At 46.1% G+C, this 25916-nt stretch overlaps 1 protein-coding gene across 11 annotated transcripts in view; it reads left to right on the top strand.

The window, feature by feature from the left end:
* ANKS1A (ankyrin repeat and sterile alpha motif domain containing 1A) overlaps positions 1-25916 on the top strand; it is a 172741-nt gene that overhangs the window by 57650 nt on the left and 89175 nt on the right. For 6 of the 11 annotated variants that reach the window (XM_074332831.2, XM_074332834.2, XM_019738740.3 and 3 more), the window contains exons 2-10: positions 7458-7538; positions 9314-9470; positions 11255-11317; positions 17514-17810; positions 18579-18654; positions 18939-19040; positions 19137-19238; positions 20548-20747; positions 25390-25482. In XM_074332831.2, coding sequence (XP_074188932.2) covers positions 7458-7538; positions 9314-9470; positions 11255-11317; positions 17514-17810; positions 18579-18654; positions 18939-19040; positions 19137-19238; positions 20548-20747; positions 25390-25482 — 1171 coding nt within the window. Of the gene's footprint in view, positions 1-5082; positions 5154-7457; positions 7539-9313; positions 9471-11254; positions 11318-17513; positions 17811-18578; positions 18655-18938; positions 19041-19136; positions 19239-20547; positions 20748-25389; positions 25483-25916 lie in introns of those variants that run through there. The other 5 variants (XM_074332833.2, XM_074332836.2, XM_074332838.2 and 2 more) reach the window with 2 other exon arrangements.

Genomic DNA, 25916 nt, shown 5'->3' with positions numbered 1-25916 from the left:
TGGTGACAGTTTCAGAGGCTCCATGTTATCTTTCCTTTTACCCTCAACAGTTAAGGACAGAGAAAGAATTTTAGTGAGGATGTGTCCAATTCGTTTGAGTAAGATGAAGTCTTTTTAAAATTAGACTAACTCTGGACAGTGTTTCATTGTGTTGGGAGACTGCCAGCCAGCCCTTCCTGAGGTTCAGAGATAAACCTGCCTTTGCAAGGATAACCCAAAGAGGAAAACTGAAGGACTTTGGCAGAAAAGGGCTGATGAGACAAACTCCGGTTTAGACCTTCCGTCACGCTTTAATGTGAGTTGGTGGAGAACCATCCAGAACCTCTCTTCTCCCTCAAGTCCATTGCTGTTGTTCCCTCTTCACAGTCTGAATGGAGAGGCCCTTCCTGCTTTGGTGCCCTGAGAGCCTGGACCTTCTGAGAACTCACGGAGGAGGAGCCCTGTTGTTTTCTTTCAACAGTCAAGGTCAAGAGCCTGGGAAAACTGGAGGGAACATGCACTAGAAGTCAGACGTGGGATGCTGTTTGAATTCCACACTAATTAGCTGTATGACAATCAGCAAGTCATCTGAACTTCAGTTTTCTTAACCCGGAAGATGGAAATAACCACATGTACATTCCTACTCCACAAATGGTTGTCAGGGTCCAATACAGGTTGCATGTACACACCTCAATATTGTCCTGACCTAACCATATAACCATGGTATTCCCGACCCTCATACCCACCCACGGGCATCTACATGTGGGAGTCCAAATTCATTTCAGCCCCAACTAATGCAAAACAAAACCCCCTCTGCCTCCTCTTCTCTCCTCTCTTGCCTCACATGACGGCAATCACAAAAGAAAGCAACCCTGGTTTTCCTCCTGAGTTGTACGCTCTTATTAGCCACTGAACTGTTCAGTTCACACCGACCCCTGTGCCCCATCCTCTTTAGTCAGTAGATCCTGTCTTTTCTATTGAATCTATCCTTTTTTCTCAGTGCTCCTTACCCCTGCCTTCATTCAGGCCCTTGCTCCTTGCGTGCTTTGCTCACTTCTAACTGGGCTCCCTGGATCTAGTCACACACGTCTTCCAGTCCAGCATCTACACAACCGCTTCACGTAATGATTCTTGTTTTCAAATTCTGCAGCATGTCAGGCCTTCACCAGACAACAGTCTGGTGAATAACAAATGGACCCTCTAGGTTCCCACCTCCCAGCTGTTCTAAGGGCTTTTCTAAAACATGGTTCCCTGCTGCAGACTGTGGTAGCACGTAGGACCCTCCGAGACCCGGCTCTGCCTGCCTGCCTGCCATCCTTGCCCTCACCCATCTCTCATTTGCATGTTGCAGCCACTCACAGTTACTTGCAGTTGCCCCAGTTTGTGGGGACTCCTCGGAGGACTTTAAATTTGGGTTTTTCCTCTTTCTTTCTTCCGCCCAGCTGATTCCTTCTAAGCTTTGAGGCTCAGCTCAAGTAGCTGCCCTTCTGCAAAGCCTCCCTAATTCCCCTTTCCCCAATGGCCACCCTTTGTGTACTTCCTTCGCAGAGTGTCACATAATGCACAGTATTGTCATTTGATGACTTGTCTGACTTCCCCATTCTGCTCGAGGGTGGAGACCAGCACCCTGGCCAGTGGAAGGTGGTGGGTAAACATTGATTGACTTGAACTGGATTGGATGTCTGCGGGCGCCCTGAGATGTTATTGCTGACTTGTGTAAAGTACGCAGTTAAGTAGCTTGGCAACCACATGAAGCAAGCTTACCGCCCGCTAAGAGCTGGTCCCGAGAGCTGGCCGCACACAGTAGCCACGGATGGAAGTGGGCTGGGCACTTTGGTTCCAACTTGTGGTTCTCCTTCTCTGTGTTTTGTGTACGAATGCAGTATTCTTGTATGTTCTATGAAGAGATTGTTGCCGCTTGTAATGGCTACAAGTGCAGCACGTTTGTTCGGCTGCATAGAGCCCATGTCACACTGGGGTGGCAGGTCAGTAAAACCCGAATGTTAGACTTTGCAAACTGGTGGTCCTGGGCCAATCCCTTGCGTGGTTCTGTGCTCTTGGAAACATGAGGGATTCCCCTAAAGGGCTTAAACGATGTGGATGGATGAGCAGCATGAAGAATTCATTGTGGTTCAAGGCCAAATTCAGTACATGCTGGGGTGAGGACGCAGTAGATGATCTGGAAAATCGGAGGGGGTGGAGTTAGTATCAGCCAGTGCCGTCAGGATGGGCGTGGAGCAGCGGGCGCTGGAGCTGGGCTGCTTTCTGGGCCGGACAGAGTGAGGGTCTCAGTGTATTTTCTCTTGTTCTTATTTGACTTCACAGAGACTTGAAGCAATTTTACCCCAAGTTTTTTGACTGAGTCTTGCTGGGTCTGAGAAGTGACACGTCAACGTAAACATGGGTATTGATGGGTCTTTTCAATCAGTTCAGAGGAACCTGATTCCCTGTTAGAGAGATGTACTCTGATCAGCATGGTTTGGACTTCAGAGTCTTACCTCTTCCTGTTGTTTTGAAAGTGCTCCCCCTTTCCTTCAGGGGGGCTTTGGATCTCCCCCAGAGCTTGGCACGTAGATGCCCCGTGAACACTTGCTGACCTGCACTCACTCGGTTCCTCTGTCAGCCTGGTTCGTGCAGGCAGGGCTCCCTGCTGCTCCAGCCCTGGTCATGCGTGTTCCTTCCCAGGGCTTTTGCATTTGATGCTCTCTCTGCCTGTCTCCCTCAGATGCCCACACGTTCTTATTCAGCTCTCCTCTCAAAGATCACCTTCTTAAAGGGGTCTTTCCCTTAAAGTGTCATGTTTTATCCCCTTACTTTGCTGTAGCTGCTGCTTTTGTTTCTTTATGGCACTTACACTCCTGGCATCACATTACCTGTTTATTTGTTTATTCCTCCCTGTCCATCTTCCTCGAATCCAAGCTCCATGAGGCAGACTCTTTGTGTTAAATCCACCTGCTTTTCCGGCCTCTAGGACAGTGCCTGCATAGAGGGCACCCCTCACATGTCCACCGACCGTGTGCAAGTCGCCCCGCGAGCAGGACCTCATTCGGCACCTGTCTCACCGTACAGAGGCAAGGGCTGTGTCCGTGTGGCCTGTTCTCAGTCCTCAGGACCCCAGATCTGGCATGCCACCTGCTGTGTATCCATGTATCGCCAGTTTTTAAATGAATGGAGAGGGGTGTTTGAGGCGGATTCAAACGCTGCAGGTTCTCATCAGCTGTCTTCTTCCTTCTCTCCAGCGTCTAGATGCCATCTCAAAGCGTAAGGCGCAGAAGGTGAGGCTGCACTTCAGTTCCATGTCCGTGCACTTAGGGCGCCATGACACACACATCGTGGGTCTCTCACCCCTAATGCTATTAAACTGGCTCCAGCCAGTTTAGTTCTAGTTTCCATGGGCCATTTAAGTCCTGGGGAGCCTAGCACAGTAGAATTTACAGATGCAGAGCAGGTGGTTTGAAGGATTAGTCACTTGTCCAAGGTCACACAGCCGACAAGTGGCAGAGGCACGTTTGCAGTGAGTTCTGCTGTCTGCACAGCCTCAGCTCTTCACCCAGGCGCTAGGGTGTCTTCCTGATGTGACTGCCCTAAGTGCCGTCAAGGCTCGTCTCAGGGTTTCTTGTGCACGTCAAGGGCAGCTGTCGCATTTCTGCACAGTCTATACAGGTTAGGCTTTGTTTAGGAATCTCCTGGACAGTTTTTTGTTGTTGTTTTTCCCTGGTTCTCTTGGTGCATTGTGTTCTGCTTTTTGTTTGTTGGTGAGCAACCCTGTGGTACTTACTGTTTTAGAAAAGCCTAATAGGACAGATGCGATCAGGAGGAAGACCTAACTAACATTATAAATAGCTCTTTTCTTGGCCTGCCAAAAAGGAAGAAACTTGGGTGGAAGGGGATGTTACTGCCATCCTGTCTGAAGGGAAAATTCCAAGCAGAGAGATGACAGATCCCCATTTTCATTTAAGATTTATTTCATAATTCCCCATTCCCCCAAACTTCTAGGTGGGTATTTAGAGGAAATGTTAGTTAGAAGAAAAGGGCCGTGGAGAAGACTTTATGAGTTGGAAATGTTGCAGTTTATGCAGGAAAGCCTTTATCTTTCTTCCTTGTCTTTTCTAATTGTTTTGGGGTAGTTTTAGTGCTGGTTTAGGATGGCCAAACCTAAGCACCTCTAAACTGGAGGCATGAAAGTAAAAATTAGAAAACGACGGACGGCTTGTTCAATCCTGCCGTTTTGTTAAAAGCAAGGGGAGTTTAAATCTTAGTTTTCAGGTTACTTTGGGAGCTGGGTTGAGATGGTTGAAGACGGCAGATTCCTAATGGAGTACTCGGAGCTGGCAGACCTGGGTGTACTCCCATCTGCTTTAACCCAGCGTGGTACTTCCTCTTAGCTGGCTCCTGTTGGCTTATTCCAGTTGTCCTGCCATTGAGTTCTGTACAGCCTGGTTTGCTGCATGTTCGCTTCATCTCGCCATCCAGTTCGATCTTAAAGTCCTTGTTTGGCCAAATGCCAAGAGCTCCATAAAATGGGAATTGTGATTCTGCCACTGATTTCGCTTAAATAATTTGTTTTCGGATTTTAGTGTCACCTATTTCATAATAGAATGATCTTTTGTCTTGTGGGGCAACTTGAAAATAAATAGGAAAATCGTACCTCCCAGATTTCCCAGATCCGTTTCACTTTCCATCATCCTAACCCATTGTCAGGCACAGAGATGTAACTTTTAGTTTAGAAAATGAGATCATCGTACCAGTGTCACAGAGTGTGCTTTTCTCTCTTTGTTTGGAAGGTGCTACAGGAATCCAAGCTTAATGGAGGCAGGGGTACAAGGATGTACCTCCGGCTCTGACGTCACCAGCATCCTTGATTGGCAATGAACAAATAACCCAGATATGAAAGCACACATCCTCTCTTCACTGAGCATTTATCTTAAGGTTTTAGGCCTAATACCTAAAAGCTCATTAAAATAGCCATTGTCACACGTATACAGCCATTTATTATTAGCATTTAAATTTTTGGTCTTCTTTATTCCTCTTTCTTTTGAAAAGTTATTATCATAAAAATCTACATGATTGCGTTTTCAGTGTAAATGTTTTAAACCATGGTGGAATCCAGAGCAGGACATGAGGTTTCCTTTCCGCCATTCTGCTGTGCCCCCCACACGTTTCCTTCCCCAGAGGTAAGCAGAGCTTGGTGAGCACTCTTCCCCAGGATGTGTGTGTGCGTGTGTGTGTGCGTGTGTGTGTGTACGTGTGTACACAGATGTACTTTGAAAAATGGGACCCATATTTTGTGTATTATACAATGACTTCTTTTTTTCACTTACCCATAGCAAAGTATTTCTTGGGAAATCTTTCCATGTCAGGACACATAGGTCCATCTTCTTTTCTTTCCTTTGTTGTTATTGTTGTTGATGGTTATATAATAATTCATTTTATGCATATACCTGATATTTAACTGCTCCTCTATTACTGGTGGACATGAGGTTTTTAGTTTTTACTCACACAGTGAAGCAATCCTGTACACATATGTGACTGTGCACATGTACCAGTGTTTCCGCTGCATAGTTAGTTGCCTGGCAGTGGAAACGCTCAGAGTGAATGCCTATTTTTGGTTTTGGTGGACGCTGACAAATTGTCTTCCCAAAGGAATTCACCAATTTAAACTCATACCAGTGGTATTTAAGAGTGCTTCTTTCCCTGATCTTTACATAAACACGTTATGATGTCATTTTTATCAGTCTGATAGGTGAAAAGCAGCGTGTGATTATTTTAATTTGCATACTTCTGGGTTGTGTCTCTGTAGATCTGACCTTGTCTGATTTCTGCCTTTTAGAAATTCCTCAATATTGCCAGTTACTTGATGACATCTTTTCTTGTTTTCTTGGGCTGAGACTATCTATCTATCTTCTATCCATCTGTGGTGTAGAGTGGGAATTGTTTCTTTCACTTCATAGAACTTGAGACAGATGGGTTAAACTTGAATACTGAAGCTACTGTCCTGATAAATTTCCCTCATTTACTCCTTCTCTACAGTATTTACAGTTTTGTTTCTTTTTTTCTCTTTAACATTCCATTGTGATCTCTATTCTGTTTTACTACACAGCAATCAATATAACTGGTATATGAAATTCTAGTATGTGTCTATACCTTAGTTACCGTAATCATTTCTGTATTGATAGTCTTTTGGGCTATTTCCAAACTTTTGTTGTTGTAAATAATGCTACTTCCAACATCTGCGCATAAAGGCTCTGGGCCCAGGTGGTTTTACTGGTGATTCTTTATAACGTTTATGCGCTATGTCACTGATTCCTGAATATAGAAGTGGGTGGGTAGTTAGCTACCCAGATGATCATGACCCAAACCTAACACTAACACAATCCAATAGCAGTAGCACAGAAAGCAAAAACTATAGACCAGCCTCACTTATGAATGCAGATGTGAGTGTCCTAAATAAAATACTCTCAGGTAGAATTCAGTAACATGGTCATAATGGAGAAAGGCCAAATAAGGTTTTTGGTTTATTCCAGGAATGAAAGAATGGCTCAATATTAAGAAACCTATTGATAAGAACATATTAATTGGTTAAATGTGAAAAACGACGATTATTTCCATAGATGTAGAAAATGCATTTAAATTAAACAACTGTTTTTAATAGCACTTTAAATGGGGAAAAAATTCTTTCTTTGCATATTATAGAGTGTGTATCTCAAACCAGCTGCCAACAACATTAGAAGTATTTTCACCAAAAACAAGGACTAAACAAGGCTGCCCTCGGCTACTTCATAGGAATTTAGAAGCTCTGGCCAATGAAGTAAGATGTGAAACAGAAATAAGAGTTAAATCTTTGAGATTAAACAAGATGACATTTCAGCCTTCCTATTATGGTATTTTTGATTCAAATAAGGCTGTCAAAGTAGATTCTGTAAATTTTTATTCTGAATAACACAGTCACAAAGGAAAGACAAAATTGTCTCTTGCATCGTAACACAAATATCCCGGTGCTTTTATGTGTGTGGGTTCTTTGATCCTGGTCTTTGTGGTTGAATTGTCCTGATTTTCTCTCTGGTCTGTGTGGAGCTGCCTCTCAAGCCTTCAGTCACCAGCACAGAGGTGGCTGCCTGGGTGGTTTCCTTTAGTGATGTTTTCGATGACCTTTCCAAGAGCTGTTGTTACAATCCTGGGAGTGTTCAGAGGCTCGCGTCCTGACTGAGTGATTATGGAAGTTCCAGATGAGGAGAAGGGTGCAAAAGGACACGCTGTTAAATGACGACACTGTTGTCTTGACACTCGACTCCTTGTTCAGCAAACCCTTGTGCACCCTCGGTCCTTTGCATTTCTGGGGTAAATTCCCACTGTCCTTTATCAGAAGTCATGTGGAAGTAACTAATTTGCTTAAACATCACCCAGAATTCTTTTCCAGGCAGCCAGCTGTCTCTAAATTTGGTTTGTGACTTTGTTTTCTTCTTCTTTTTTCTCTGTAGCATCTGGAGAGGGCCCAACGTGAACTGTGTCGACAGCACGGGGTATACACCTCTACACCACGCTGCCCTGAACGGCCATAAGTAAGTACTGCGGCTGCCTTCCCGCCCACCCGCAGGACCCAGCCTCTGGATGGTCTTTTTCAGTTCCTGTAAAGGATTACTAAGCAGTCACTTTGAGGAACAGAGAAAAACAAACTAAATGCAGTCCATTCAGAATTCCTGAGTCTCTTTTCAGTGTGTAACTTAAACATTCTTCCCCACCCCCCCAGAAACCTTGAACCAGAGATTAAGTTTTACCTTTTCTTCTGTTTGTCCTTTCCCCTCTGAAATGGGGCAGTGCCACACTCATCTGAATATGAAGATCCAATTTGGGGCAGCCAGATCATAAAAGGGCTGGATAATCTGTTCGGTAACCAGCTGCTTTATAAGCTGAAAATAGATGGAGCGGTCATGAGAAACTTTCCCTCTGTTAAAGTAGTTATTTATTACTCTGTCTTTTGCTTGCCATTTTTTCCTCATAACATTAGCTTGCAGACAAGAACCATTTTTAAGAGAAGAAATACATAAATAATATGGCCTATTTAATTCTCTTACGGATAGAGAGGCTATTAGGAAATGGGTGGTATTTGTGTGGGAATTTTTCCAGAGAAAGTGTGTTTAAGAGAAGTTTAAGAGAGTTTATTAAGAGGAGTTTAAGAGAAGAAAGCATAGATGCAAATGATTGGCAGCTGGAAGAGGGTGCTGCCCTTCGGTTGAGGGAGAACGTGGTGGCTGGGTGAAGGGACAGGTACGATTGTGGAGTACGGCGAGTAAGTGTGCTAGGACGTGTAAGAATGGAAACCAGAGTGTAAGAGAGTAGAGTGTTAAAGACAGCCGAGGCATGACACTATAAGAGATTGGCCATAGAATTTAGTTTTTATGAGGAGGGATTGTTGGGACCACTTTAGATTTATCTGAGCAAGGAGGAGAGCTCTCGCCACTTGGTGGGGTTCTGTACCTTGTGCAATGTTTGGCCCAGCCTGAGTGACTCTGACGTGCCAAAAACAAGGCGGTGATTGTTACCTTCTACTTTAAGCTTTCCTAAAATATATTAAAAGTGATTGTTGTGTCTTTTCTATAGCCGTTTTAGGCAAAGCTAACAAGAAATAGGTAGCGACCCCTCTCCCCCCAAACAGTGGGGTAACATGAATTAAAGTGAATCTTGGATTTGAAAGACCGTAGCTTGTTAGCCAATTTGATCTCCAGATGTTGTTTTTATTTACAGTGGGGGTTTTCTTCAACCTCATGTGCCTGGGGATAATTATACATTTGTATCTGCTTAATTAGTGGTGCCCCCAAGAATGCCAAGGCCTTCTTCCTGGATGTAGCAAACGATGCCACATGTGTCTGGCTTGTATTTGCAACAACTTGAATTCGGCTCTGCCTGTCCACTTTCAGCTCCCATATCATTAAATTCTCTGAATAATGTAATGAATTAATGCTGTTTGTCTTGCATGACTTCTTTTATGTAAATTATGTCCCGACTGCTGTTTAAGCATCACAAACAAGGAAGTATTGCAAGATTTAGACAAGGGGACCAGACATTTCCAAAAGAATGGAAAATGGATGGAGTATCTAGAAAGCCTAGATACACAGGAGGTAGAGAGTCATTGTGGAGTGGCCCAAGATGGCTCAGCTGCCCATCAACCGCTGTCCAAGTAGTTTATGGGATAAAAGGAAGAAGCTGGGCAATGAGCTCAGGCGGAGAGGCGATCGTAGCTGGGAAAGGCCGTTGTGCTTGCTGTGTATGTGCGAAGAGCTGTTCGTAGGAAAGGCGTCTGCGTTCTGCAAACTCATGGTGGACTTTTGCCTTCCAGGGATGTGGTCGAGGTTCTTCTGAGGAACGATGCGCTGACCAACGTGGCTGATTCTAAAGGCTGTTACCCGCTGCACTTGGCAGCCTGGAAAGGAGATGCCCAGATAGTGCGGCTGCTCATCCATCAAGGGCCCTCACACACCAGAGTCAATGAACAGGTCGGAAGGAAGGGACGCTTTCTTCCGTTCCGCGGCGGCCACGACCTCGTCACCGGCTCCGTCCCGTAGTCGGGTCTCTTCCAGGCCCTGAGTGACTGCCGTCCTCTTAGTGCATCAGGGAGACCTCACTCTGTGAGGATGCATTTCCCATGCATCTGAGTCCTGCAGTTTGGGAATGGTGCTATCATAAAAATGGAAATACTAACCTCATGTGCAAGATTTGAAATCATGCAAATCCTGCAAAGCTGCTGCGCGTCCCTTTCAAACTGGTGGGCTTATTCATTAATTGCACATTGTGCTTCTGCCATCGACCTGGCAATGCAGCTTTAGCTGGTAAACAGAAATGCTCCCCAGCGCATGTCGGTCCGTGACCCGTGCTGTTGTACGTGCATCAGAACTCGCAGGCGTGGCAGTACTTGAGCAGGTGCTGGAAAGTCAGCTCCCAGACCCGTGAGTGGAGGTCAGGAAGGATTCAGCAGGACGAAGGTGTCCTCTAATGTTAATTTAAGTGACCATGCTTTGACAAAGCAGAGAGAATCCTTGAAAATAAAAAAGGCAGCATTTGAGCAGAAGTACCTTACAATGTCCATGGACTTAGGTATTCTGAGACCTACATCCTCTACGTTTATTACCTTGGAAAACTTACACTTGAATTATGCACGTTCTAGATAAGCCTCCTGTAGAATACAGCTCCCTGTAGTTTGGGTCTGAGAGGAGATGGGCTCTCCCCGTGTGACAAGCCGTTCTCCCATCTCTGCTCGGAACCGAAGCAGCTATTTTTCTTAGTTGCTTGAATGAGAGCGATGATGCTGTTTCTCAGGGTAGGACTGTTTTCCTGATGACTTTGCTGAGAGGAGACTGTGAAATTCCCTGTGGAATTAGATCAGGATTATCCTCAGAAAGTAGGAGGTCATGCTGCGAGGCCATCTGTCACCTAGACCGTGCACATTCTCAGTGGGCTGTCCCGAGCGTGACTTTGACCCAGAGGAGGGCACCTTCACCCCAAGGTCTGCGAGAATGGAAGCTGAGCTCCCACAGGTGACACTATGCGGATAGCTGTTCATCAGCTTCCCTTTCCCGTTGGGCTGTATTTTCTGGGGAGGTGAGCAGCACACATTTAAGATCATCAACGAGAATGTTTGTTTCGTAACATTAGAAATGAATATGGTAGCTTCAGAATTGCCTGTTTAGAATCGATGTGCAATTTACTCCTCCTTGCTAAAGCGACTGTCATTTATCTGGAGGAAACCTATAAGGAAGTTGGCTTTTTACTCATAGCCCTTGATGTTGAAAAAACGAGTCACCTATCAAAGCCCTTCTCATTTAAGAAATTTTCAGGAACCATTTCTCATCCTGTCTTTGCTCACGTTTGCCTTGGAACACAGCTGCTTGGAGTTTTGAGCCACTTGAGTGTGCTAACTTGTCCTACTCACAGCTGCCTCCCTCCCACCTGGTGTCCCCACGGAGTATGGCAGCCGGGTGGGTGGCGCGGGGGCTGGGCACGATGGCTGCAATAGCTTGAAGAACCTAATGGATCTGGTAGTAGTTACAAGTACTACACTGATTTATTTAAAAACCATTACTGTGGTTCTGGTTGGATGCTTGGATAAAGGGGGGCGATGAGTGCCGAGCCCTGGAGAGAGTCATCCCGTTAACTTCCTGTTGAGGCTCCCAGAGGGCAGGTCCGGCTGAGTTCTCGTGTTGCGCCCCCTAGGGGCTGTGCGTTGCTTTGATATATTTCATCCGTTTCATCGTCACCTTTTCTTTTCCTCTCCTTTTTGTAGAATGCTCTTGAGATCAAAGAACTCAAAAAGTACGGCCCCTTTGACCCTTATATCAATGCCAAGGTGTGTACTTCACTGCCAGGGTTTCTCTGCATCATTTCTCCAGCTGCATTCCCTCTTTGGTCCTCTCCAGCTTCCACTCTTGTCCCCTCAGGCTCCTCTCATCACCCTGACTGCTCTCCGCTTCAGCCCATCTGCCTCTGGCTTGGCTGGGAATGGGAACATGTAGCTTCAGTGGGTTTTGTGTTTATTTTTAAAATCCATACTAATTCTGGAAAGGTTGGGTGCTTTTCCTAGAATGTCTGAAAATCTTAGAAGTGGCAGAAATGGGGGGAAAGAGGGAACCATATTATATGCATAATTTACTATTGTGAGTTCTAAAATCATTTAAATTCAGAAAAGAAAAATGCAACTAAAAGATGTCCAACAAATTAGCTTACTTTTTAAGAAGCACAGAAAAAATGATTAAGTTTTTTACTTCCCGGATTAAAAAGAAAATTTCTTTTTAGTCTGTTTCCTATGTTTCTTTTGAAGTAGAATCTGATTTTCAGTAGCTTGTGGTAGGGGCATGGGGGCAGGGGCACGGGGTGACTAAAAATCTGTTGCTGTGGCTCTGCTCTCCTTTCCCTGAGTTTGTGCATTTCTGCCTGGGGGTTAGAGCCTCAGTCCCTTCCCTGCAGCGTTGACTTCTCTCTCTGCTATGTCACTCTCGGCCAAGCAGGCCCACGCAGGTCACCTGCGTTTAGTCTCCCACCCTGTGAGGCTGGGACCGGTAAAGGTCTGATCAGCCTGGTGCCCAGGCCTGCCGGCCTCACTGCCCCTGGGGCCTTCACCACATCGGTGGCAGGGTTTGGGGGGTGGGGAGGAGAGGTGATGTTAGCCTCTTTCCTCAGCGCTCTCACCTGCTCTTTTCATTCAGATGAAGTTTGCTTTTTGGCAACAATCTGGATTTGGGTTGAGTCACTGCATTACTCACATTAGCTCCCTTTCACTTCTCTGACTTAACACAGCCTTAGGGAAGGCAAACATAAGATGCTTTTCTGCATGTGTCTAAATGCAAGGCAGATAGTTCATGTTTTTCTTTAAGAAATACTGACTTAGCAAATGAAGCTCCCTGCGGACTGGACCTAGGCAGGCTCTGGGGAAGATTTCTTCAGCTGTTGGGCCATGATGGTGGAGAAGCAGTTTGATCTGGGGTAGTGGAGCATATTCACTTTTGGTTGGGCCCGCTCTTTACAGTCTGTTTTCTAATCTTCAAAATAGGAAGATGCTCTTAGTTTTCTCCCTTTTTTGTTTTGAAAATGATACGGTAGAGTGGAGAACTCGCACAGGTCACCGTCTGTCAAGTGAGACCTGAATTTGAATTCTGTGCTGCCACTTACTTGGTTTTGTTGAACAAGTGTCTTACTTTCTCTGAGCCTCAGTTTCCTCTTCTGTAAAATGGGGTATACCGTCTATCTTGCTGTATTCTTTTGGAGTTTAAGTAAGATAATGTGCATAGAAATATCTGGTAACTAGTAATACTTGAGATCCCGATTTTAAAAGGCATGTCTAATGTGGTATTTCTGAAATGGCCTTTTGGAACTCCTTCTTCGTTGCTAGGGGAGGAAGCTGGATGAAGCGTTGCTCAGTTAGTCGGTACAGGGTTTTGTTTTGCGGGGAGGCGCCTTGAGGTGATTGTTTCCCACTCCGCGGTGAGTTCAGTTAGCTTGTAAAGCTCTGATTAAAGGTAAGCCTTTGGTTCTTGAAAGTGCATTGTCCTATCCCTTGATTTTCTACACATAAGAGAAAATTAATGTAAACAGAATAAGAACAGACTTCTCTCTTTGGAAATACTGCCCTTTATCTCCTCCCGCCCCTCCCCCGCGGGGCAACTGATGGAAACCGGATTGAGGATGGAGCTGTCTGGGTTGTGCTGAACGCAGGCTCTCCTTGAGACGATCTGGCTCTGACCTCCCTGGGTCTTACCCTGATGCAGTATTGACCTGGCTCGTGTCTAGGACTTTGCGTGCAGGTCTTGTCAGGCACCTGCGGGAACGAAGGTGCCTTTCTAGGAAGCAGAGGTAGTTTTTATGAGCTTCCACATACGGAGTCTTTCCTTTGTCACACGTCAGCGTAGACCAGTGCAAATGAAAGTCACCCCCAGCTAAGGGGGAACCATTAAAGTTATGTGTTACCATCTTACAAAATAATTTTAATTTAGCCTGAATATCAGAAGATGAGCCACAGTCAAGTTAGTTTTAGGGCGGGTCTGTTTTTCTGTACACTTAAAATTAATCCAGTCTTAGAGCTGGAAGAGACCTGCAAGTTACCTAGACCAGTTGTCTCCACAAGCTGCTCAGCTTGTCTGGAAGCATCAGAATCGCCTAGCGAGCTTTCATAAAACTTTATTTGGAAAAATTTCCAACTTACAAAAGTTGCCAGAATAACTCAATGAACTGCGTTATCCTCTTCTCCTAGATAAACCAGTTGTTAACATTTTGTCACATTCGCGTGCCCTGTCCCCCACGTATGTAATTGGTGTAGGTTGATGATGAACTATCTGGAATTACGTCATGGACATCATGACCTTTAGCCCCAAATACTTCAGCGTGTATCTCCTAAGAGCAAGGACATTCACTTATATAATCACAATACAATGATCACATTCAGAAAGCTTGCCATTGACATAATACAGTTATGTAATACAGAATCCATGCTCAAATCTCACAAATTGTCTCAAGAATGTCGTCTAGAACCATTTTTTTTCCTGGTCCAGGATCATACACATGCTGGACCAGTTCCTCAGCCTAAAGAGTCTTTCATGACATTGGCATTTTTGAAGAGGATAGGCCCGTTGTTTTGTTGGCTGTCTCTCAGTTTGAGTTTCTCTGATATTTCCTCAATTTAGGTTATACATTTTTGGTAAGGATGCCACAGGAGTAATATTGTGTCCTCCCTTTTTAGTGCATCATGTCACAATGCACGTGACGCCAGTTTGTCTCATTCTTGATGGTGATGAATGATTGAAGCCTACTAGGGTGGTAAGCTTTTAATAATAGTCTTCCCGGGCTGTCGCTCTGAGGTGCTGCCTCGGTGAGTGTGGGTGGCACTCAGTATCAGTTCCTTCGAAGTTCCCCTGTAACTCCAAAGTGAAGCCAGCTTGAGAGTCACTGATCTAAGCCCACTTCCCACCCAGAGCAGGAATCTTCTCTCACCCAAAAGATGGGCCATCTCCCTCTTGTTTGTTTGTTTCTCCTAATAACAAACAGTATTACTCTTTGGGGATTCCACTGATTTTTGGTTTCTTATGCTTGGTTGCTATCTGTCTTCCTAAGCTTCTGTCAGTTGGTCAGAGTTCTACCTGCTAGACCCTTACAGAGTAGGTCAGACTCCCCTTCACGTGATGGGCGCAGTACTCATGTTCCTCCTGTATCTTCTAAATCTCAGTAGACCCAGTTTGTCCTTAACTCAGGTCTCTGTCAACAATGGACAAGAGTTCAGTTGGCTGTAACCTAAGCACTGGGAGGTGACAGTGGTTTTGAATAGTCTGAGAAGAGAAAGGCCATGGAAATGTTTCTGTATGGTTTTCTGCTGCGTGTGTGTGTGTGTGTGTACACGCCTAAATATAATGGATTTACATGTTGAATGGGGTCTACAGATATAAAGGGTGTATATAGGGATCTTTTTTTTTTCTTAGAAGTACTGACCATAGCAAGGAAAAACGAAAGTGGTCTCAAAATGGGCAGGAACGGAGAGTTTGTGCAAAGACTTTGGGGGAAATTGGGGTATTTCTTCTCAGTGCCCTTCCTCAGTCCAGCTGCATAGTAGTATGATTCTGGGAACTCCTGAGGTGTTGTGAGCACCTGTGCTGCGATTTGGAAGAGAAGGGTTCCAGGTGGCTGTGAGTCTGCGCTGTCTGGCATCCCTCCCCTTCCTGTGGGTCCGTGAATCAACACAGAGTGACTTCCTGCCGGTATAGTTGTCAGGCTCAAATGGGAAATGGCAGTAACAGCTCATGGTAGTGGCCTGTGTTCAATAGTCGAGAGATGTGCTCACCACACACACAAACCCAAGATTGTTATGGTTACCAGGCCACGTCTGGCAGGACTGAAACATAAGTGGGATGCTTTCTACACTGTGGATATGAGCCTGATACTCTGCAGGGATGTGGTGAGGCCACTTTTCGTATCGGTGGAAACGTTGCCTGGTAGTGATCAAAACCTTGTCCTTTTAGCAAGGCAGCTTTTTGGCAGCTGTCTTAGTTCTGGCAAAAAAAAAAAAAAAAAAAAAACCAGGGAAGACCCCCCCCCCCCCCCCGGGTAGTTTGAGTTTTACAGTTCTTTAGTCCCTCATGGCATACTTTTTACAAAATCAAGGACGGATTATTCTGCTCATTGGGCGACTACTTGGATATAAAAGAGACAACAGTATCTGCTTCAGAGTAAACAAGGTTTTCTGGATGGGAGTTTTAACAAGAAGAAGCTGACTTGCTTGACCCTTGCTGTCATGCTAATCTTGAGATGTAAAACCCTGAGAATCCTCTTCAACTTCCTCGAGTTGCCACTTGGCTCCAGGATCGCTCTGCAGAAAGCTCCTGTGAGCTTTTGTTGATATAGCTGTTGTTTCATCGTGAGAAACTAAGTGACAGCTCTAAGTTTGCTCAGGGAACTCATGCCATATCTGCCTAGGAATTGGGCCTTCCAAGTGGATGTCCTAATGGTTTGTTTGGCACAGGGAACCCTGCGGACTTACCTTCCGCCCAGCATTTCCCCGTCCCTGGGCCCTGTTCTATCACAGGGGCCTTGCTAACTGCCTTTGCCCGAGGCCATGAAGACCGCCTGCACTTTCTCAGCCGCTGCTTTCTTGAACCACCTTTGAACTCAGTGCTGTGTCCTCTGTTTATTTGTGTGCGTTTATCTTGCATGTGCCTCCTGCTACCACCCTTTTCTGTCCTCATTTCAGTCTTAAGATTTTCTTTGCTATCATTCTGGCCTCTTGGGTCCTTGCTCCCAGCAGCTCTGGATCTTTCTGGCACCCTTGGTGTAGCTGGAGAAAATGATGCAGTCAAATGCCAGGTCAAAAGCAGATGGAACTGCATGCGTGTTTGGGTAACTTCTGGTCCGTTCCTTTGAACGTCATTAATACAATTAAAGCAATTGTGGAAACATTTGATTTTTGCCTTTTGACCACTGAAAGGTGCATAATATTGACTTGCTGGGCAAACCCCTTCATAAGCTTTGTTTCCCTAAAGTGGCAGAAGCCTCCCGGATAAATTCAGGAATTTCAAAATCTTGTGGGACAATTATTTTCATTAGTGCTTCTAAAAAAGGAAAGGGCATGAAAAGCGCTTTATTCCTGCCCTAATTATACATTGTCAGTAGTAAAAGAAAGAACATAATTGGAATAGGTAAGAGTTTGCTGCCGATAGTTGAAAAAGCACAAACTTCTCCTATTTTATCCAAAGTTCTCCCTTTAGTTTGACGCAAATTTGGCATTAAAGGACCATGGGGTCGTGAATTGGAATTGATGGCAGTGTTACAATTTTGAATATTTTGCACCTCTCACACAAAACATTCCAGTGTCTCGTTGAGTCTTTCCTATGTAAGAAACGCTTCCCTGTGCTGGCCCTGCATGTACTGGTTGGTGCAGCCTCTGGAATAGGCCCAGGGCCGCTCAGGGTCCCAGTTCCTCTGTGCCTCCCTCCCCTGGAAATGGCTGTTGGCTGATGTCTTGAGCGTGATTTTGGTGCTCTGCTCTGTTCCTTTCATTGTTGGCTGATTGATTTGCATGCAAGAAGCTAAGCAGATGACAAACTCTTTCAAAAAAGCTTGTGTGTGAGGCAATGGATGATCACCCAATCCAGAATCAGAACCAGAGGGTTGGCTACATATAAATTGTAAAACCAGTTGAAGTTTCAAATGAATCAATGGCAGTGATATTATTGGCATTCGTCCGTGCCAGGGCTTCTGCCCAAGGCCGGCCACGTTCCCTAGCTCAGTCTCTCTGCAATCTGGAGACGCGGACTTCACAGCACAGAGGAGAGAGACAGCACATGCCAAGGAGGTGACTGCTCCCCTCTGGCGGTAATTGGGCCGGATGTGGCTGATGGGAGCCGTCGGCCTTGCTTGCAGGGGAGTGTGTCTGGATCTGACCGACTTCTGTCAGTCCCCAAGTATTGCTGCTATTTTTCTCATTTAAATTTCAGTGGTTTTATGTGTGATTGTCCCCGTCACATGGCAGTCACCGTTCTGATGCGATCTGCTTGTTGCCTCTTTAGAACAACGACAACGAGACGGCCCTGCACTGCGCCGCGCAGTACGGCCACACGGAGGTGGTGAAGGTCCTCCTGGAGGAGCTGACGGACCCCACCATGCGCAATAACAAGTTCGAGACGCCGCTCGACCTGGCCGCGCTCTACGGGAGACTGGAGGTGGTGAAGATGCTTCTCAACGCACACCCCAACCTCCTGAGCTGCAACACTAAGAAGCATACCCCCCTGCACCTGGCGGCCAGGAACGGCCACAGAGCCGTGGTGCAGGTACTGCTGGAGGCCGGCATGGAGAGCAACTACCAGGTAGCGGCCCACACACCTGCCAGGCTCGGGGCGCAGTCCTGGGAGAGGCACAGACGCCGTGCTGCTGGGCTGTGTTCTTACTTAGCACGTTTCGCATCACGTGTCAGAGCTTCTGTTCCTTGACTCATTTTCCTGTGAAACTCAAGAGACAAACTCACCAAGTGAGTTTGTTAGTTTTGGCTTCTTTTCAGGGGTCATCTATAGTCGTTGCACCCTGAAAAGATGTGATAACGGATGAGCTCTCAAAATTCCAATAGTTTCATTATCTTCCTATACATGTGTTCCCACTGCCACCGCGTAGCACCTCCAGAGTCCCATCTGCTTGACCTGGCCGACGGGAGACTTAGCCTTTCCCTTGGTTGGTCTTTCTCCGTTCAGAGGAACGATCTTCCCTAGGCTTTGCATTGACCAAACCACCCTTGAAGTTAAAGGTGATTTTTTTCCCTTGTACGTTTCTTCTCATTATTCCTTCCACCCAGGAAGGTGGAATTTTGAGGAGTTTTACCAGTAGGTGGCTCCAAGAGTAACTGTGCAGTTACTCACGTGTGGCCTGCTGGTGGCACATCAGACACCCTTGATGTATAGGCCATGATCGTGGTTTTGGAATCCAGACAAGAAAAATGGGAGAGATAATGACAGAGAACTTTGTGTGGTTTATTTTATTTTCCTGTCCCTTCTTGTCTATGTCCCATTTGTCGTGTGAAGCCACGCCAAACCTGGGTCACTGTTCTGATGACATCCTGCTCTGCGCTCTCGTTTGCTTTCCAGACGGAGAAGGGCAGTGCTTTGCATGAGGCTGCTTTGTTTGGCAAGACCGATGTGGTGCAAATCCTGCTGGCTGCAGGTGAGAGGTTGGCAGCGCTCTTGTCTACACAGCATGCCAGGGTGGGGATGGTTCCCCCCAGTCTCCCCAGAGGGGGACCTCACTGGCTGCATTTGAACCCAATGTATGTACATCTGCACTGACTGATGGCAAATGTATGAGTTGTTCATGAATAGCTGGGTTAGACGGCTTTGGATGAAACCTGGTGGTGGTGCTGCTGGGAGCCTAGGAAGCCTGGCGTTGGAGCCTCAGTGAGGCTGACTTGCAAATGCTCACTGTGCTGTCCACCTGCTGTGCTTTTCTAGGAATTGATGTCAACATAAGAGATAACCGTGGACTGACGGCCCTGGACACTGTCCGGGAACTGCCTTCTCAGAAGAGCCAGCAGATTGCAGCGCTCATTGAAGGTAGCGGGCTGTCTTTCTGCTGGGGTGACCAGAAGACACACTGGCCAAACCAAGGCATTTGTATTTGGTGCAGCTGTTTTTTGTCTTTCCCTGTAGATCACATGACCGGAAAAAGAAGTGCAAAAGAGGCAGATAAAACTCCCACTCCCCAGCCACCTCTCATCTCCAACATGGACTCCGTATCCCAGAAGTCTCAGGGTAAGGCGGCTCTTCTCTGCCAGCAAAGGGGCTCTCAGCTTGCAAAGAGTTTGGCAGAATGGAAACTCTTAATTTAAATAACAACTTCAGGGAGTTGGGAGTACTTAATAAGTTTGTATTCAAATTCATTTTTTTTTCCAACTGCTACATGAAGCTTTATTGGACATAGCTTAGGCCTCTGATAGCCGCCCTCTTTTTTCCTGCTTTATTCTCTGTTTTCACTGTTGGCTCTATGAGATCTCTTCTGGGATGTGAACTAGGCAGGATAATCTCAAAAGGAATTCAAATCTCAGTGAAACCTTTTTCTCACACACACTGTAGTGTCTTAAACATCGTTGGCCCACAGTAAATACTGAATGAGTGTCATCTGGTTGGTGGGTAGATGTGTACGTGGCAGGTTTTGGTAATGTATCGTTTGGCCCATAAATGTGCCCTGGGTGCTAGCTGAGGCAGTCCAGCCTCTCTAGTGCTGCCAGGATCCACCTTTACAGATTTATTGAGTGGTCTCTTGGGTCCTGATGAATGAGAAAAACAAAATACTGATTGACGCCTTCCCCAGACACAAGCCACAATAAAGGAGGCTAGAGAAACAGAACAAAGCCAGACACTAAACAGGGAAAGGGATTTTTCAAGGGAGTGTGGAGATAGATACAAGGGTGAAAGGGCACTCAGTCTGTCTTTACTGGGGAGTCCTGGCCCTCCTCCCGGTCACACTTTTGTCCTGACCTCAGAATCTACTAGTAATGGGATTAGTAGTTCATTAAGCTTTCAGCTTTCAGGGATTTTACAGCTATAGTTTGGACTATTTGCAAGTGACCCAGAGATCCCTGGGTAGTTTTGCAGTCACAGATTTGGATCTCGGCTCCTCCGAGGTTCGTAGTTACCCAGTGAGGGAGGCTCCGTCTGAGACGGCTTCGCACCGTTTTGCTTGAGCACATGGAGGGTCTTACTAAGAATGTAAAGGATTACTTAGATTTTCAGTTATACTTTGCTGCATTTTGTGGTTTAACTTTATGTTCTCATGGTATTGAGGTATTTGGGGATTTATGAAGGTCTTGGGAGCTACCTCTCATAGATATCAAGGGTTTTCCATATTGAATGAGAGAAAAATCTGTTCACTTCTCAGGCTATAAAGAAATTCTCTATGTTTATTCCTGTCCATGGAGCAAATAAGTCATTCATTTTCCTGCACTGGATTAGTGTTTGTCGGTCCAGGTTTTTGAAGAGGCTTTTGGTGGTCGCAGTGGTTGGCAATCCGAGACCGTGCTCTCCTTTCGTTGACCCTCTGGCCCTCTCCTGTCCTCTTCAGGTGACGTGGAGAAGGCAGTGACTGAACTGATCATCGACTTCGACGTGAGCGCCGAGGAGGAGGGTCCCTACGAAGCGCTGTACAATGCCGTCTCCTGCCATTCGCTGGACAGCATGGCCAGCGGGCGGTCGTCTGACCGGGACTCCGTGAACAAGGAAGCTGAGGCAGCAGGAGTTGCAAAAGCTGCTGGAGTGAGGCCTGTATGTGGCCCGGGGCCCTCAGCAGCCTGGGGGTCATGTTGTCCCCTGCGCTTGTGTGCTGTGCTGGGGACAGGAATTGTGAGCCCTGGTGCCACGTCGCATGTCACAGGCCTGGATCTTCCTCCCCTGGTCCTTCTGGGCTCTCCTGCGTCTCCCTCTTGCTTAGTGGGGTTCAACGATACAGCTGGCGTTGAGATAGATGCTCCGTGTTTGCAATTGCAGTATAACCCGCTTGCGTCTTTCGGTGACTTTTTGGCTTGAGAGCAAATGAATGCGTTGTATCTCTGTTTAGCCTTAATGCTGCTTCTGCCTTTGGGGTCTTTGCTGTGTACTGGAGAGCAGTTCAGACGGTGAAAGAGCTCACTGAAATAGGTTCCTGTGAGCACATGCTCACCTTCCACTTGCCCTCAAAGGATTATCCATTTGGCTTTGGACAGAGTTCCGTATTCGGCAGGGTGGTAGCAAGGTTTAATCAGACATTGCATGTATTAGTATCAGTATGTGGCAGTCCTGTTTTTCCCAGCTATAACCCGTTTAGCCATTGAAATGATGGCATGAGGAGAGCCCTGAGTTTTTCCTTCGCACGGCCCACCTTCCTGTCTCACTGTTTCTTTCTCTACTTGCTTCTACTTCTGGCCTTGTACGTTGTTCTCCAGACTCCTGGCCCCCATTTCCTCCCCTGGGTTTTACTGTGAGCGTAATTCTGGTTCAGGGCCCCCACTGGCCATCCTTCCTGCGTTGCCACGCACAGTAATTTGAGGTTCTGCGCGCGGTGCTTTTGTTGACCTGGCCAGTGGCCTAACAGGATCCCGGTGCTAGTCCCACCGTGAGGCATATTTCCGTGTGCATATTATTTCTTCTTGTTGCAGAAGCTGGCTCTTTCCTTTTGCTCTGAATCTGGCCATTTGGATGATCTTTTGGCTGCTGCTAGGTGATCCTCGGCCTCTTCAGGTGTGCCCTGGCGTGGCCTGATGTTTCCGGGTGTTCTTTTCTGTTAGGCTCCTTGCCCTGCCCAGTATGGATTTGGGACAGGCCTACAGTCCTGTGGTAGCCCACCAGAGAGGGTGTGCGCAAGGCTGTGGTAAAACGTGTGAGTGGTGAGAGCAGTGCCTTTGCCGAGCACCGCTGGCGTCATGCTGCTATAGACAGAGATGGTTTTCTCACTTCTTTCACTATTAGACAAATGAAGTCAGCATATCCACGCGCGGGGAAGGCTTTGCGGGCAGTGGTATTTGCAGATGATGCCCATTAGAGGGAGCTGGAGGCTTTGCAAGAAGAGCACAGGGTTACTACTGCAGGGTGCTTTGAACAACCAAGTTCCTGGGGCTTTGCTTCTGATTTACAGCCTCTTTGTTCCATCCTGTTCTGGGAATGCAGCCTCCGGTGGTCCTTCTAAGTAGAAACTGATGCGCCTTGGGGTGCATGCTTTGCCCTTTTCCCTTGAGCACATTGTGGCTCTGCTACGTTCCTGGCCCTTGGTGATTAGCTGTGGCCGAGGGACTGTCCTTCATCTTATAAACATGATAGAAGTTATGTATAAATCAGTTCTGTATTCCAGGCCCCGGGCCAAAGTTCTGATGTTAGAAAAAGGAGGATCCTGCTTCTCCTTCCTTCCAGTGTCCCGTGATCACATCTTCCACCAAAGGCTTTCTTTCACATTGTTCTTTCTAGGCTCCTTTAGCTGTGGGAAGCCTCTAGGATAGGTCCTTTGTTGTTATGTTTCATTTTGTTTTTTCTCAGCTATTTGTGTCCCAAGGTGGGATAACTGGTATAGATCATAGGCCTGCTGCTTTTGCTCTTCCCGACCTTAGAAAGTGGCATTGGAACCAGGCTTGTTCCCACCCTTCCAGAGCAAAGAAGGAGGGGGGAAAGTGGGACTCAGTGGGGAATCTGATCTAAATTGCTCTGTTTGGCTTGAACTTATGAATCTGTGTTGAAGTTGTTGCCATTGGGCATCCATTGGATTCCAGGGACTATGGGAATGACTGATTTATCAAGTTAGGAGGTGTGATCAAAAAATATGGTGAATGTTTTAAATTAAAAAAAATATATATATATATTTATGGGGCGGCCGGATGGCTCAGTTGGTTAGAGTGCAAGCTCTTAACAACAGGGTTGCCAGTTCGATTCCCACATGGGCCAGTGAGTTGCGCCCTCCACAACTAGATTGAAGACAACGCGCTGCCACTGAGCTTCTGGGGGGGTGGCCGGATGGCTCAGTTGGTTAGAGTGTGATCTCTCGGAGCTCTCAACAACAAGGTTGCTGGTTCAATTCCTGCATGGGATGGTGGGCTGTGCCCCCTGCAACTAAAGATTGAAAACAGTAACTGGACTTGGAGCTGAACTGCACTCTCCACAACTAGATTGAAGGACAACAACTTGGAGCTGATAGGCCATGGAGAAACACACTGTTCCATAATATTCCCCAATAAAATTTAAAAACAAGAAAGAGAGATTCTTTAAAAAGAAAAAAATTTATTGGAGTAGCTGGTTAGCTCAGTTGGTTAGAGTATGGTACTAATAACACCAAGATTGCTGATTTAGTCCCTGCATGGGCCACTGTGAGCTGTGCCTCCTTAAAGAAAAAAATTTATTACAGTGAAAGACACATTGCCATTAATCCCCCTCAAAATATTCCCCCTCACTTCGAACACACTTATCCCATCGTTCTTGCCACTTTTCTGAAGCAGTTCTGGAAGTCCTCTTTCATGAGTGTCTTTAGTTGCGCTGTCATGGCTGCCTCGATGTCCTGAATCATTTTGACTTTGGGGAAAAGCCAGAAGTCGCATGGTGCCAGATCCGGTGAATAAGGTGGATGAGGATACACCATAATGTTCTCATTTGACAGAAATTGCCGTACCAGAAACGATGTGTGACACGAGTCTTTCCGTTGTGATCACAGAATATGGTGAATGCTGCTGCCAAGTGCCATCCAAAGGAAATGAGCCGAACCTTAGTAACAGTGTGTGACACGTTTCAACTTTTTTGGTGCAGTCAGGCAGGTGTGAGCTACAGTTGAGAAAAGGCATGTTTTAAAGTGTGCTGTAAATCACCCTCCATCACAATAACGCTCCACGTCACACATTGCTTCTGATATACGACAATTTCTGTCAAATAAAAACATTACAGTGTGTCCTCATCCACCTTATTCACCGGATCTGGCACCATGTAACTTCTGGCTCTTCCCCAAAGTCAAAATGATTCAGGACATCGAGGCAGCCATGACAGCGCAACTAAAGACACGAAAGAGGACTTCCAGAACCACTTCAGAAAGTGGCAAGAATGATAGGATAAGGGAGGGGGATTAATGGCAATGTGTCTTTTACTATATTTTTTAAAATTTAAACATTCACGGTATTGTTTGATCACACCAAGTATAATACCGAGCAGTGTTTCAGTAGAGAGATCATGGATGCCAAATGATAACTAATTCTGGCAGCTCCGTAAACATGAGGAATATCTTTCCTTGCAGATTTCTTCTGAGGCTTTCACATAATTCTGCATTCACCTCTGTCCTGACTTTTTAAATACGACTGTCCTAGCAACACAGCAAACTCACCTATGAGCCAGGGAACGAGCCTGCAATCCAACTCCTGTTTCAGGTTCCCACTTCCTTCCATGTAGGAACGTTGATTATCAAGCTTTGGAATAGAAAAAATGTTGAAAGTACTGCAGGTACAGTGGCAAACCACGCTTTAGCTTTCTTTCACCAAAGATCATTCTGTGTATTCTTGAAATCGACCACCCATGGCCTAACTCATCCCCTCTTCAGTGAGTGTCTCGCTTCAGGGCATGGATGGCGAACTACGGCCACAAACAGCTGCCTCTTTTTGTGAATAAAGTTTTATTGGAGCACAGCCACACTCACTCATTGGCATACTTTCTGTGGCTACTTCTGTAGTACACAGGCGGAGGTGACTGTAAAGCCTGAAATACTTTATGGCCCTTTAAGAAAAAGCTCACCAACCCCTACTCTAGGGCAGGTAACTGACAAACACTATTTTTAAAAATGGGCTCAGATGAAATATGGTTTTCATATGCTAATGATACATGATAGTACTCATTGAAGGAGGTGACCGAGGATAAGAGACCAGTACGAGCTTTTGCTAATAGGTGGGGATGCCATCAAAGCTGGAGCAGGAACTGATGCTTCTGTCCTTGATTACATTCCTCGTTGCTTCCTTAATAGCTCTGGCTTGTTAGAACTCTTTGACAAGTTGATTCTTTCGCCCTGCTGTTTCCTCTTTTTAGAGTAGCCTGAAAGCTGAGCCATGTGTTTTCCTGTATGAGAGTTCTATGTATCAGTATTATGAAGGACATTTTTGGCAAGGCAGTTACGTGTTTTCAGTGCTGCTGTTTCTCAGTGTGCTCAAGGATATGAAAGAGGCACTTATAATCTCTGCTATAAACATCTGAAGGCAAAGGGCACGCTAATTGAAGTGTGTGTGTGTGTGTGTGTGTGTGTGTTCACACGCACGTATGCAGAGTTCTCCATCTGTTCAGATGCTAAACCTTGAGTTTGGTCTCTTGGGAGTTCTTTACATGACTCTTTTCCATGTCCAAGGGCTAAGATGAGCGTTAACCCAAACGTTGGATACTTGAAAAAAGAGATTGTGACGTCCTTATGTTTTCACTTCAACAGAGAGAACGTCCACCGCCTCCAGCAAAGCCACCCCCCGATGAAGAGGAGGAAGACCGCTCAGACAAGAAGTTTCTTCCCTTGACAGCGTCTGAGGTAGGGGGTGATGGACTTGTTCCCGTCACTGAAATAGGATGTTTGGAAAGTGTGTCAGTGTGTGCTTAAAGAAGACTTTGCTTTCTCATTTCTTACCAGTTTTTTTGGATTAGTAGGTGTGTGTCGTGTACATCAGTAATCTGGAACAAGACCTTTCAAAGAATTTGCATAGCTCTCTCGAGCAGACAGGCCAGTTATTGGCCTACCTTGCCACACGGAGAGGAAAGCACCTGTCTCCTGCCCCCATGTGCTGACCGGTCTCACGTCTGTCCTTGTGCCCGTATTGTCTTTGAGACAAAATGTACAGTCTCCCTCTAATGCTACTGTTCCCTGGACCGTGTCACACGAGCAGGCTTTGCTGGTTCTGTCTCTGCACTTTCCCCTCTTCATTTCACATGAAGAGTATGCACTAGGACAAACATGGAAAAGGTGGT

The sequence above is a fragment of the Rhinolophus sinicus genome, chromosome 2, assembly GCF_057876585.1.
Source record: "Rhinolophus sinicus isolate RSI-liver-muscle chromosome 2, RSI-T2T, whole genome shotgun sequence".
Lineage (NCBI taxonomy): Eukaryota > Metazoa > Chordata > Mammalia > Chiroptera > Rhinolophidae > Rhinolophus > Rhinolophus sinicus.
This window is presented reverse-complemented; position numbering and strand designations above follow the sequence as displayed.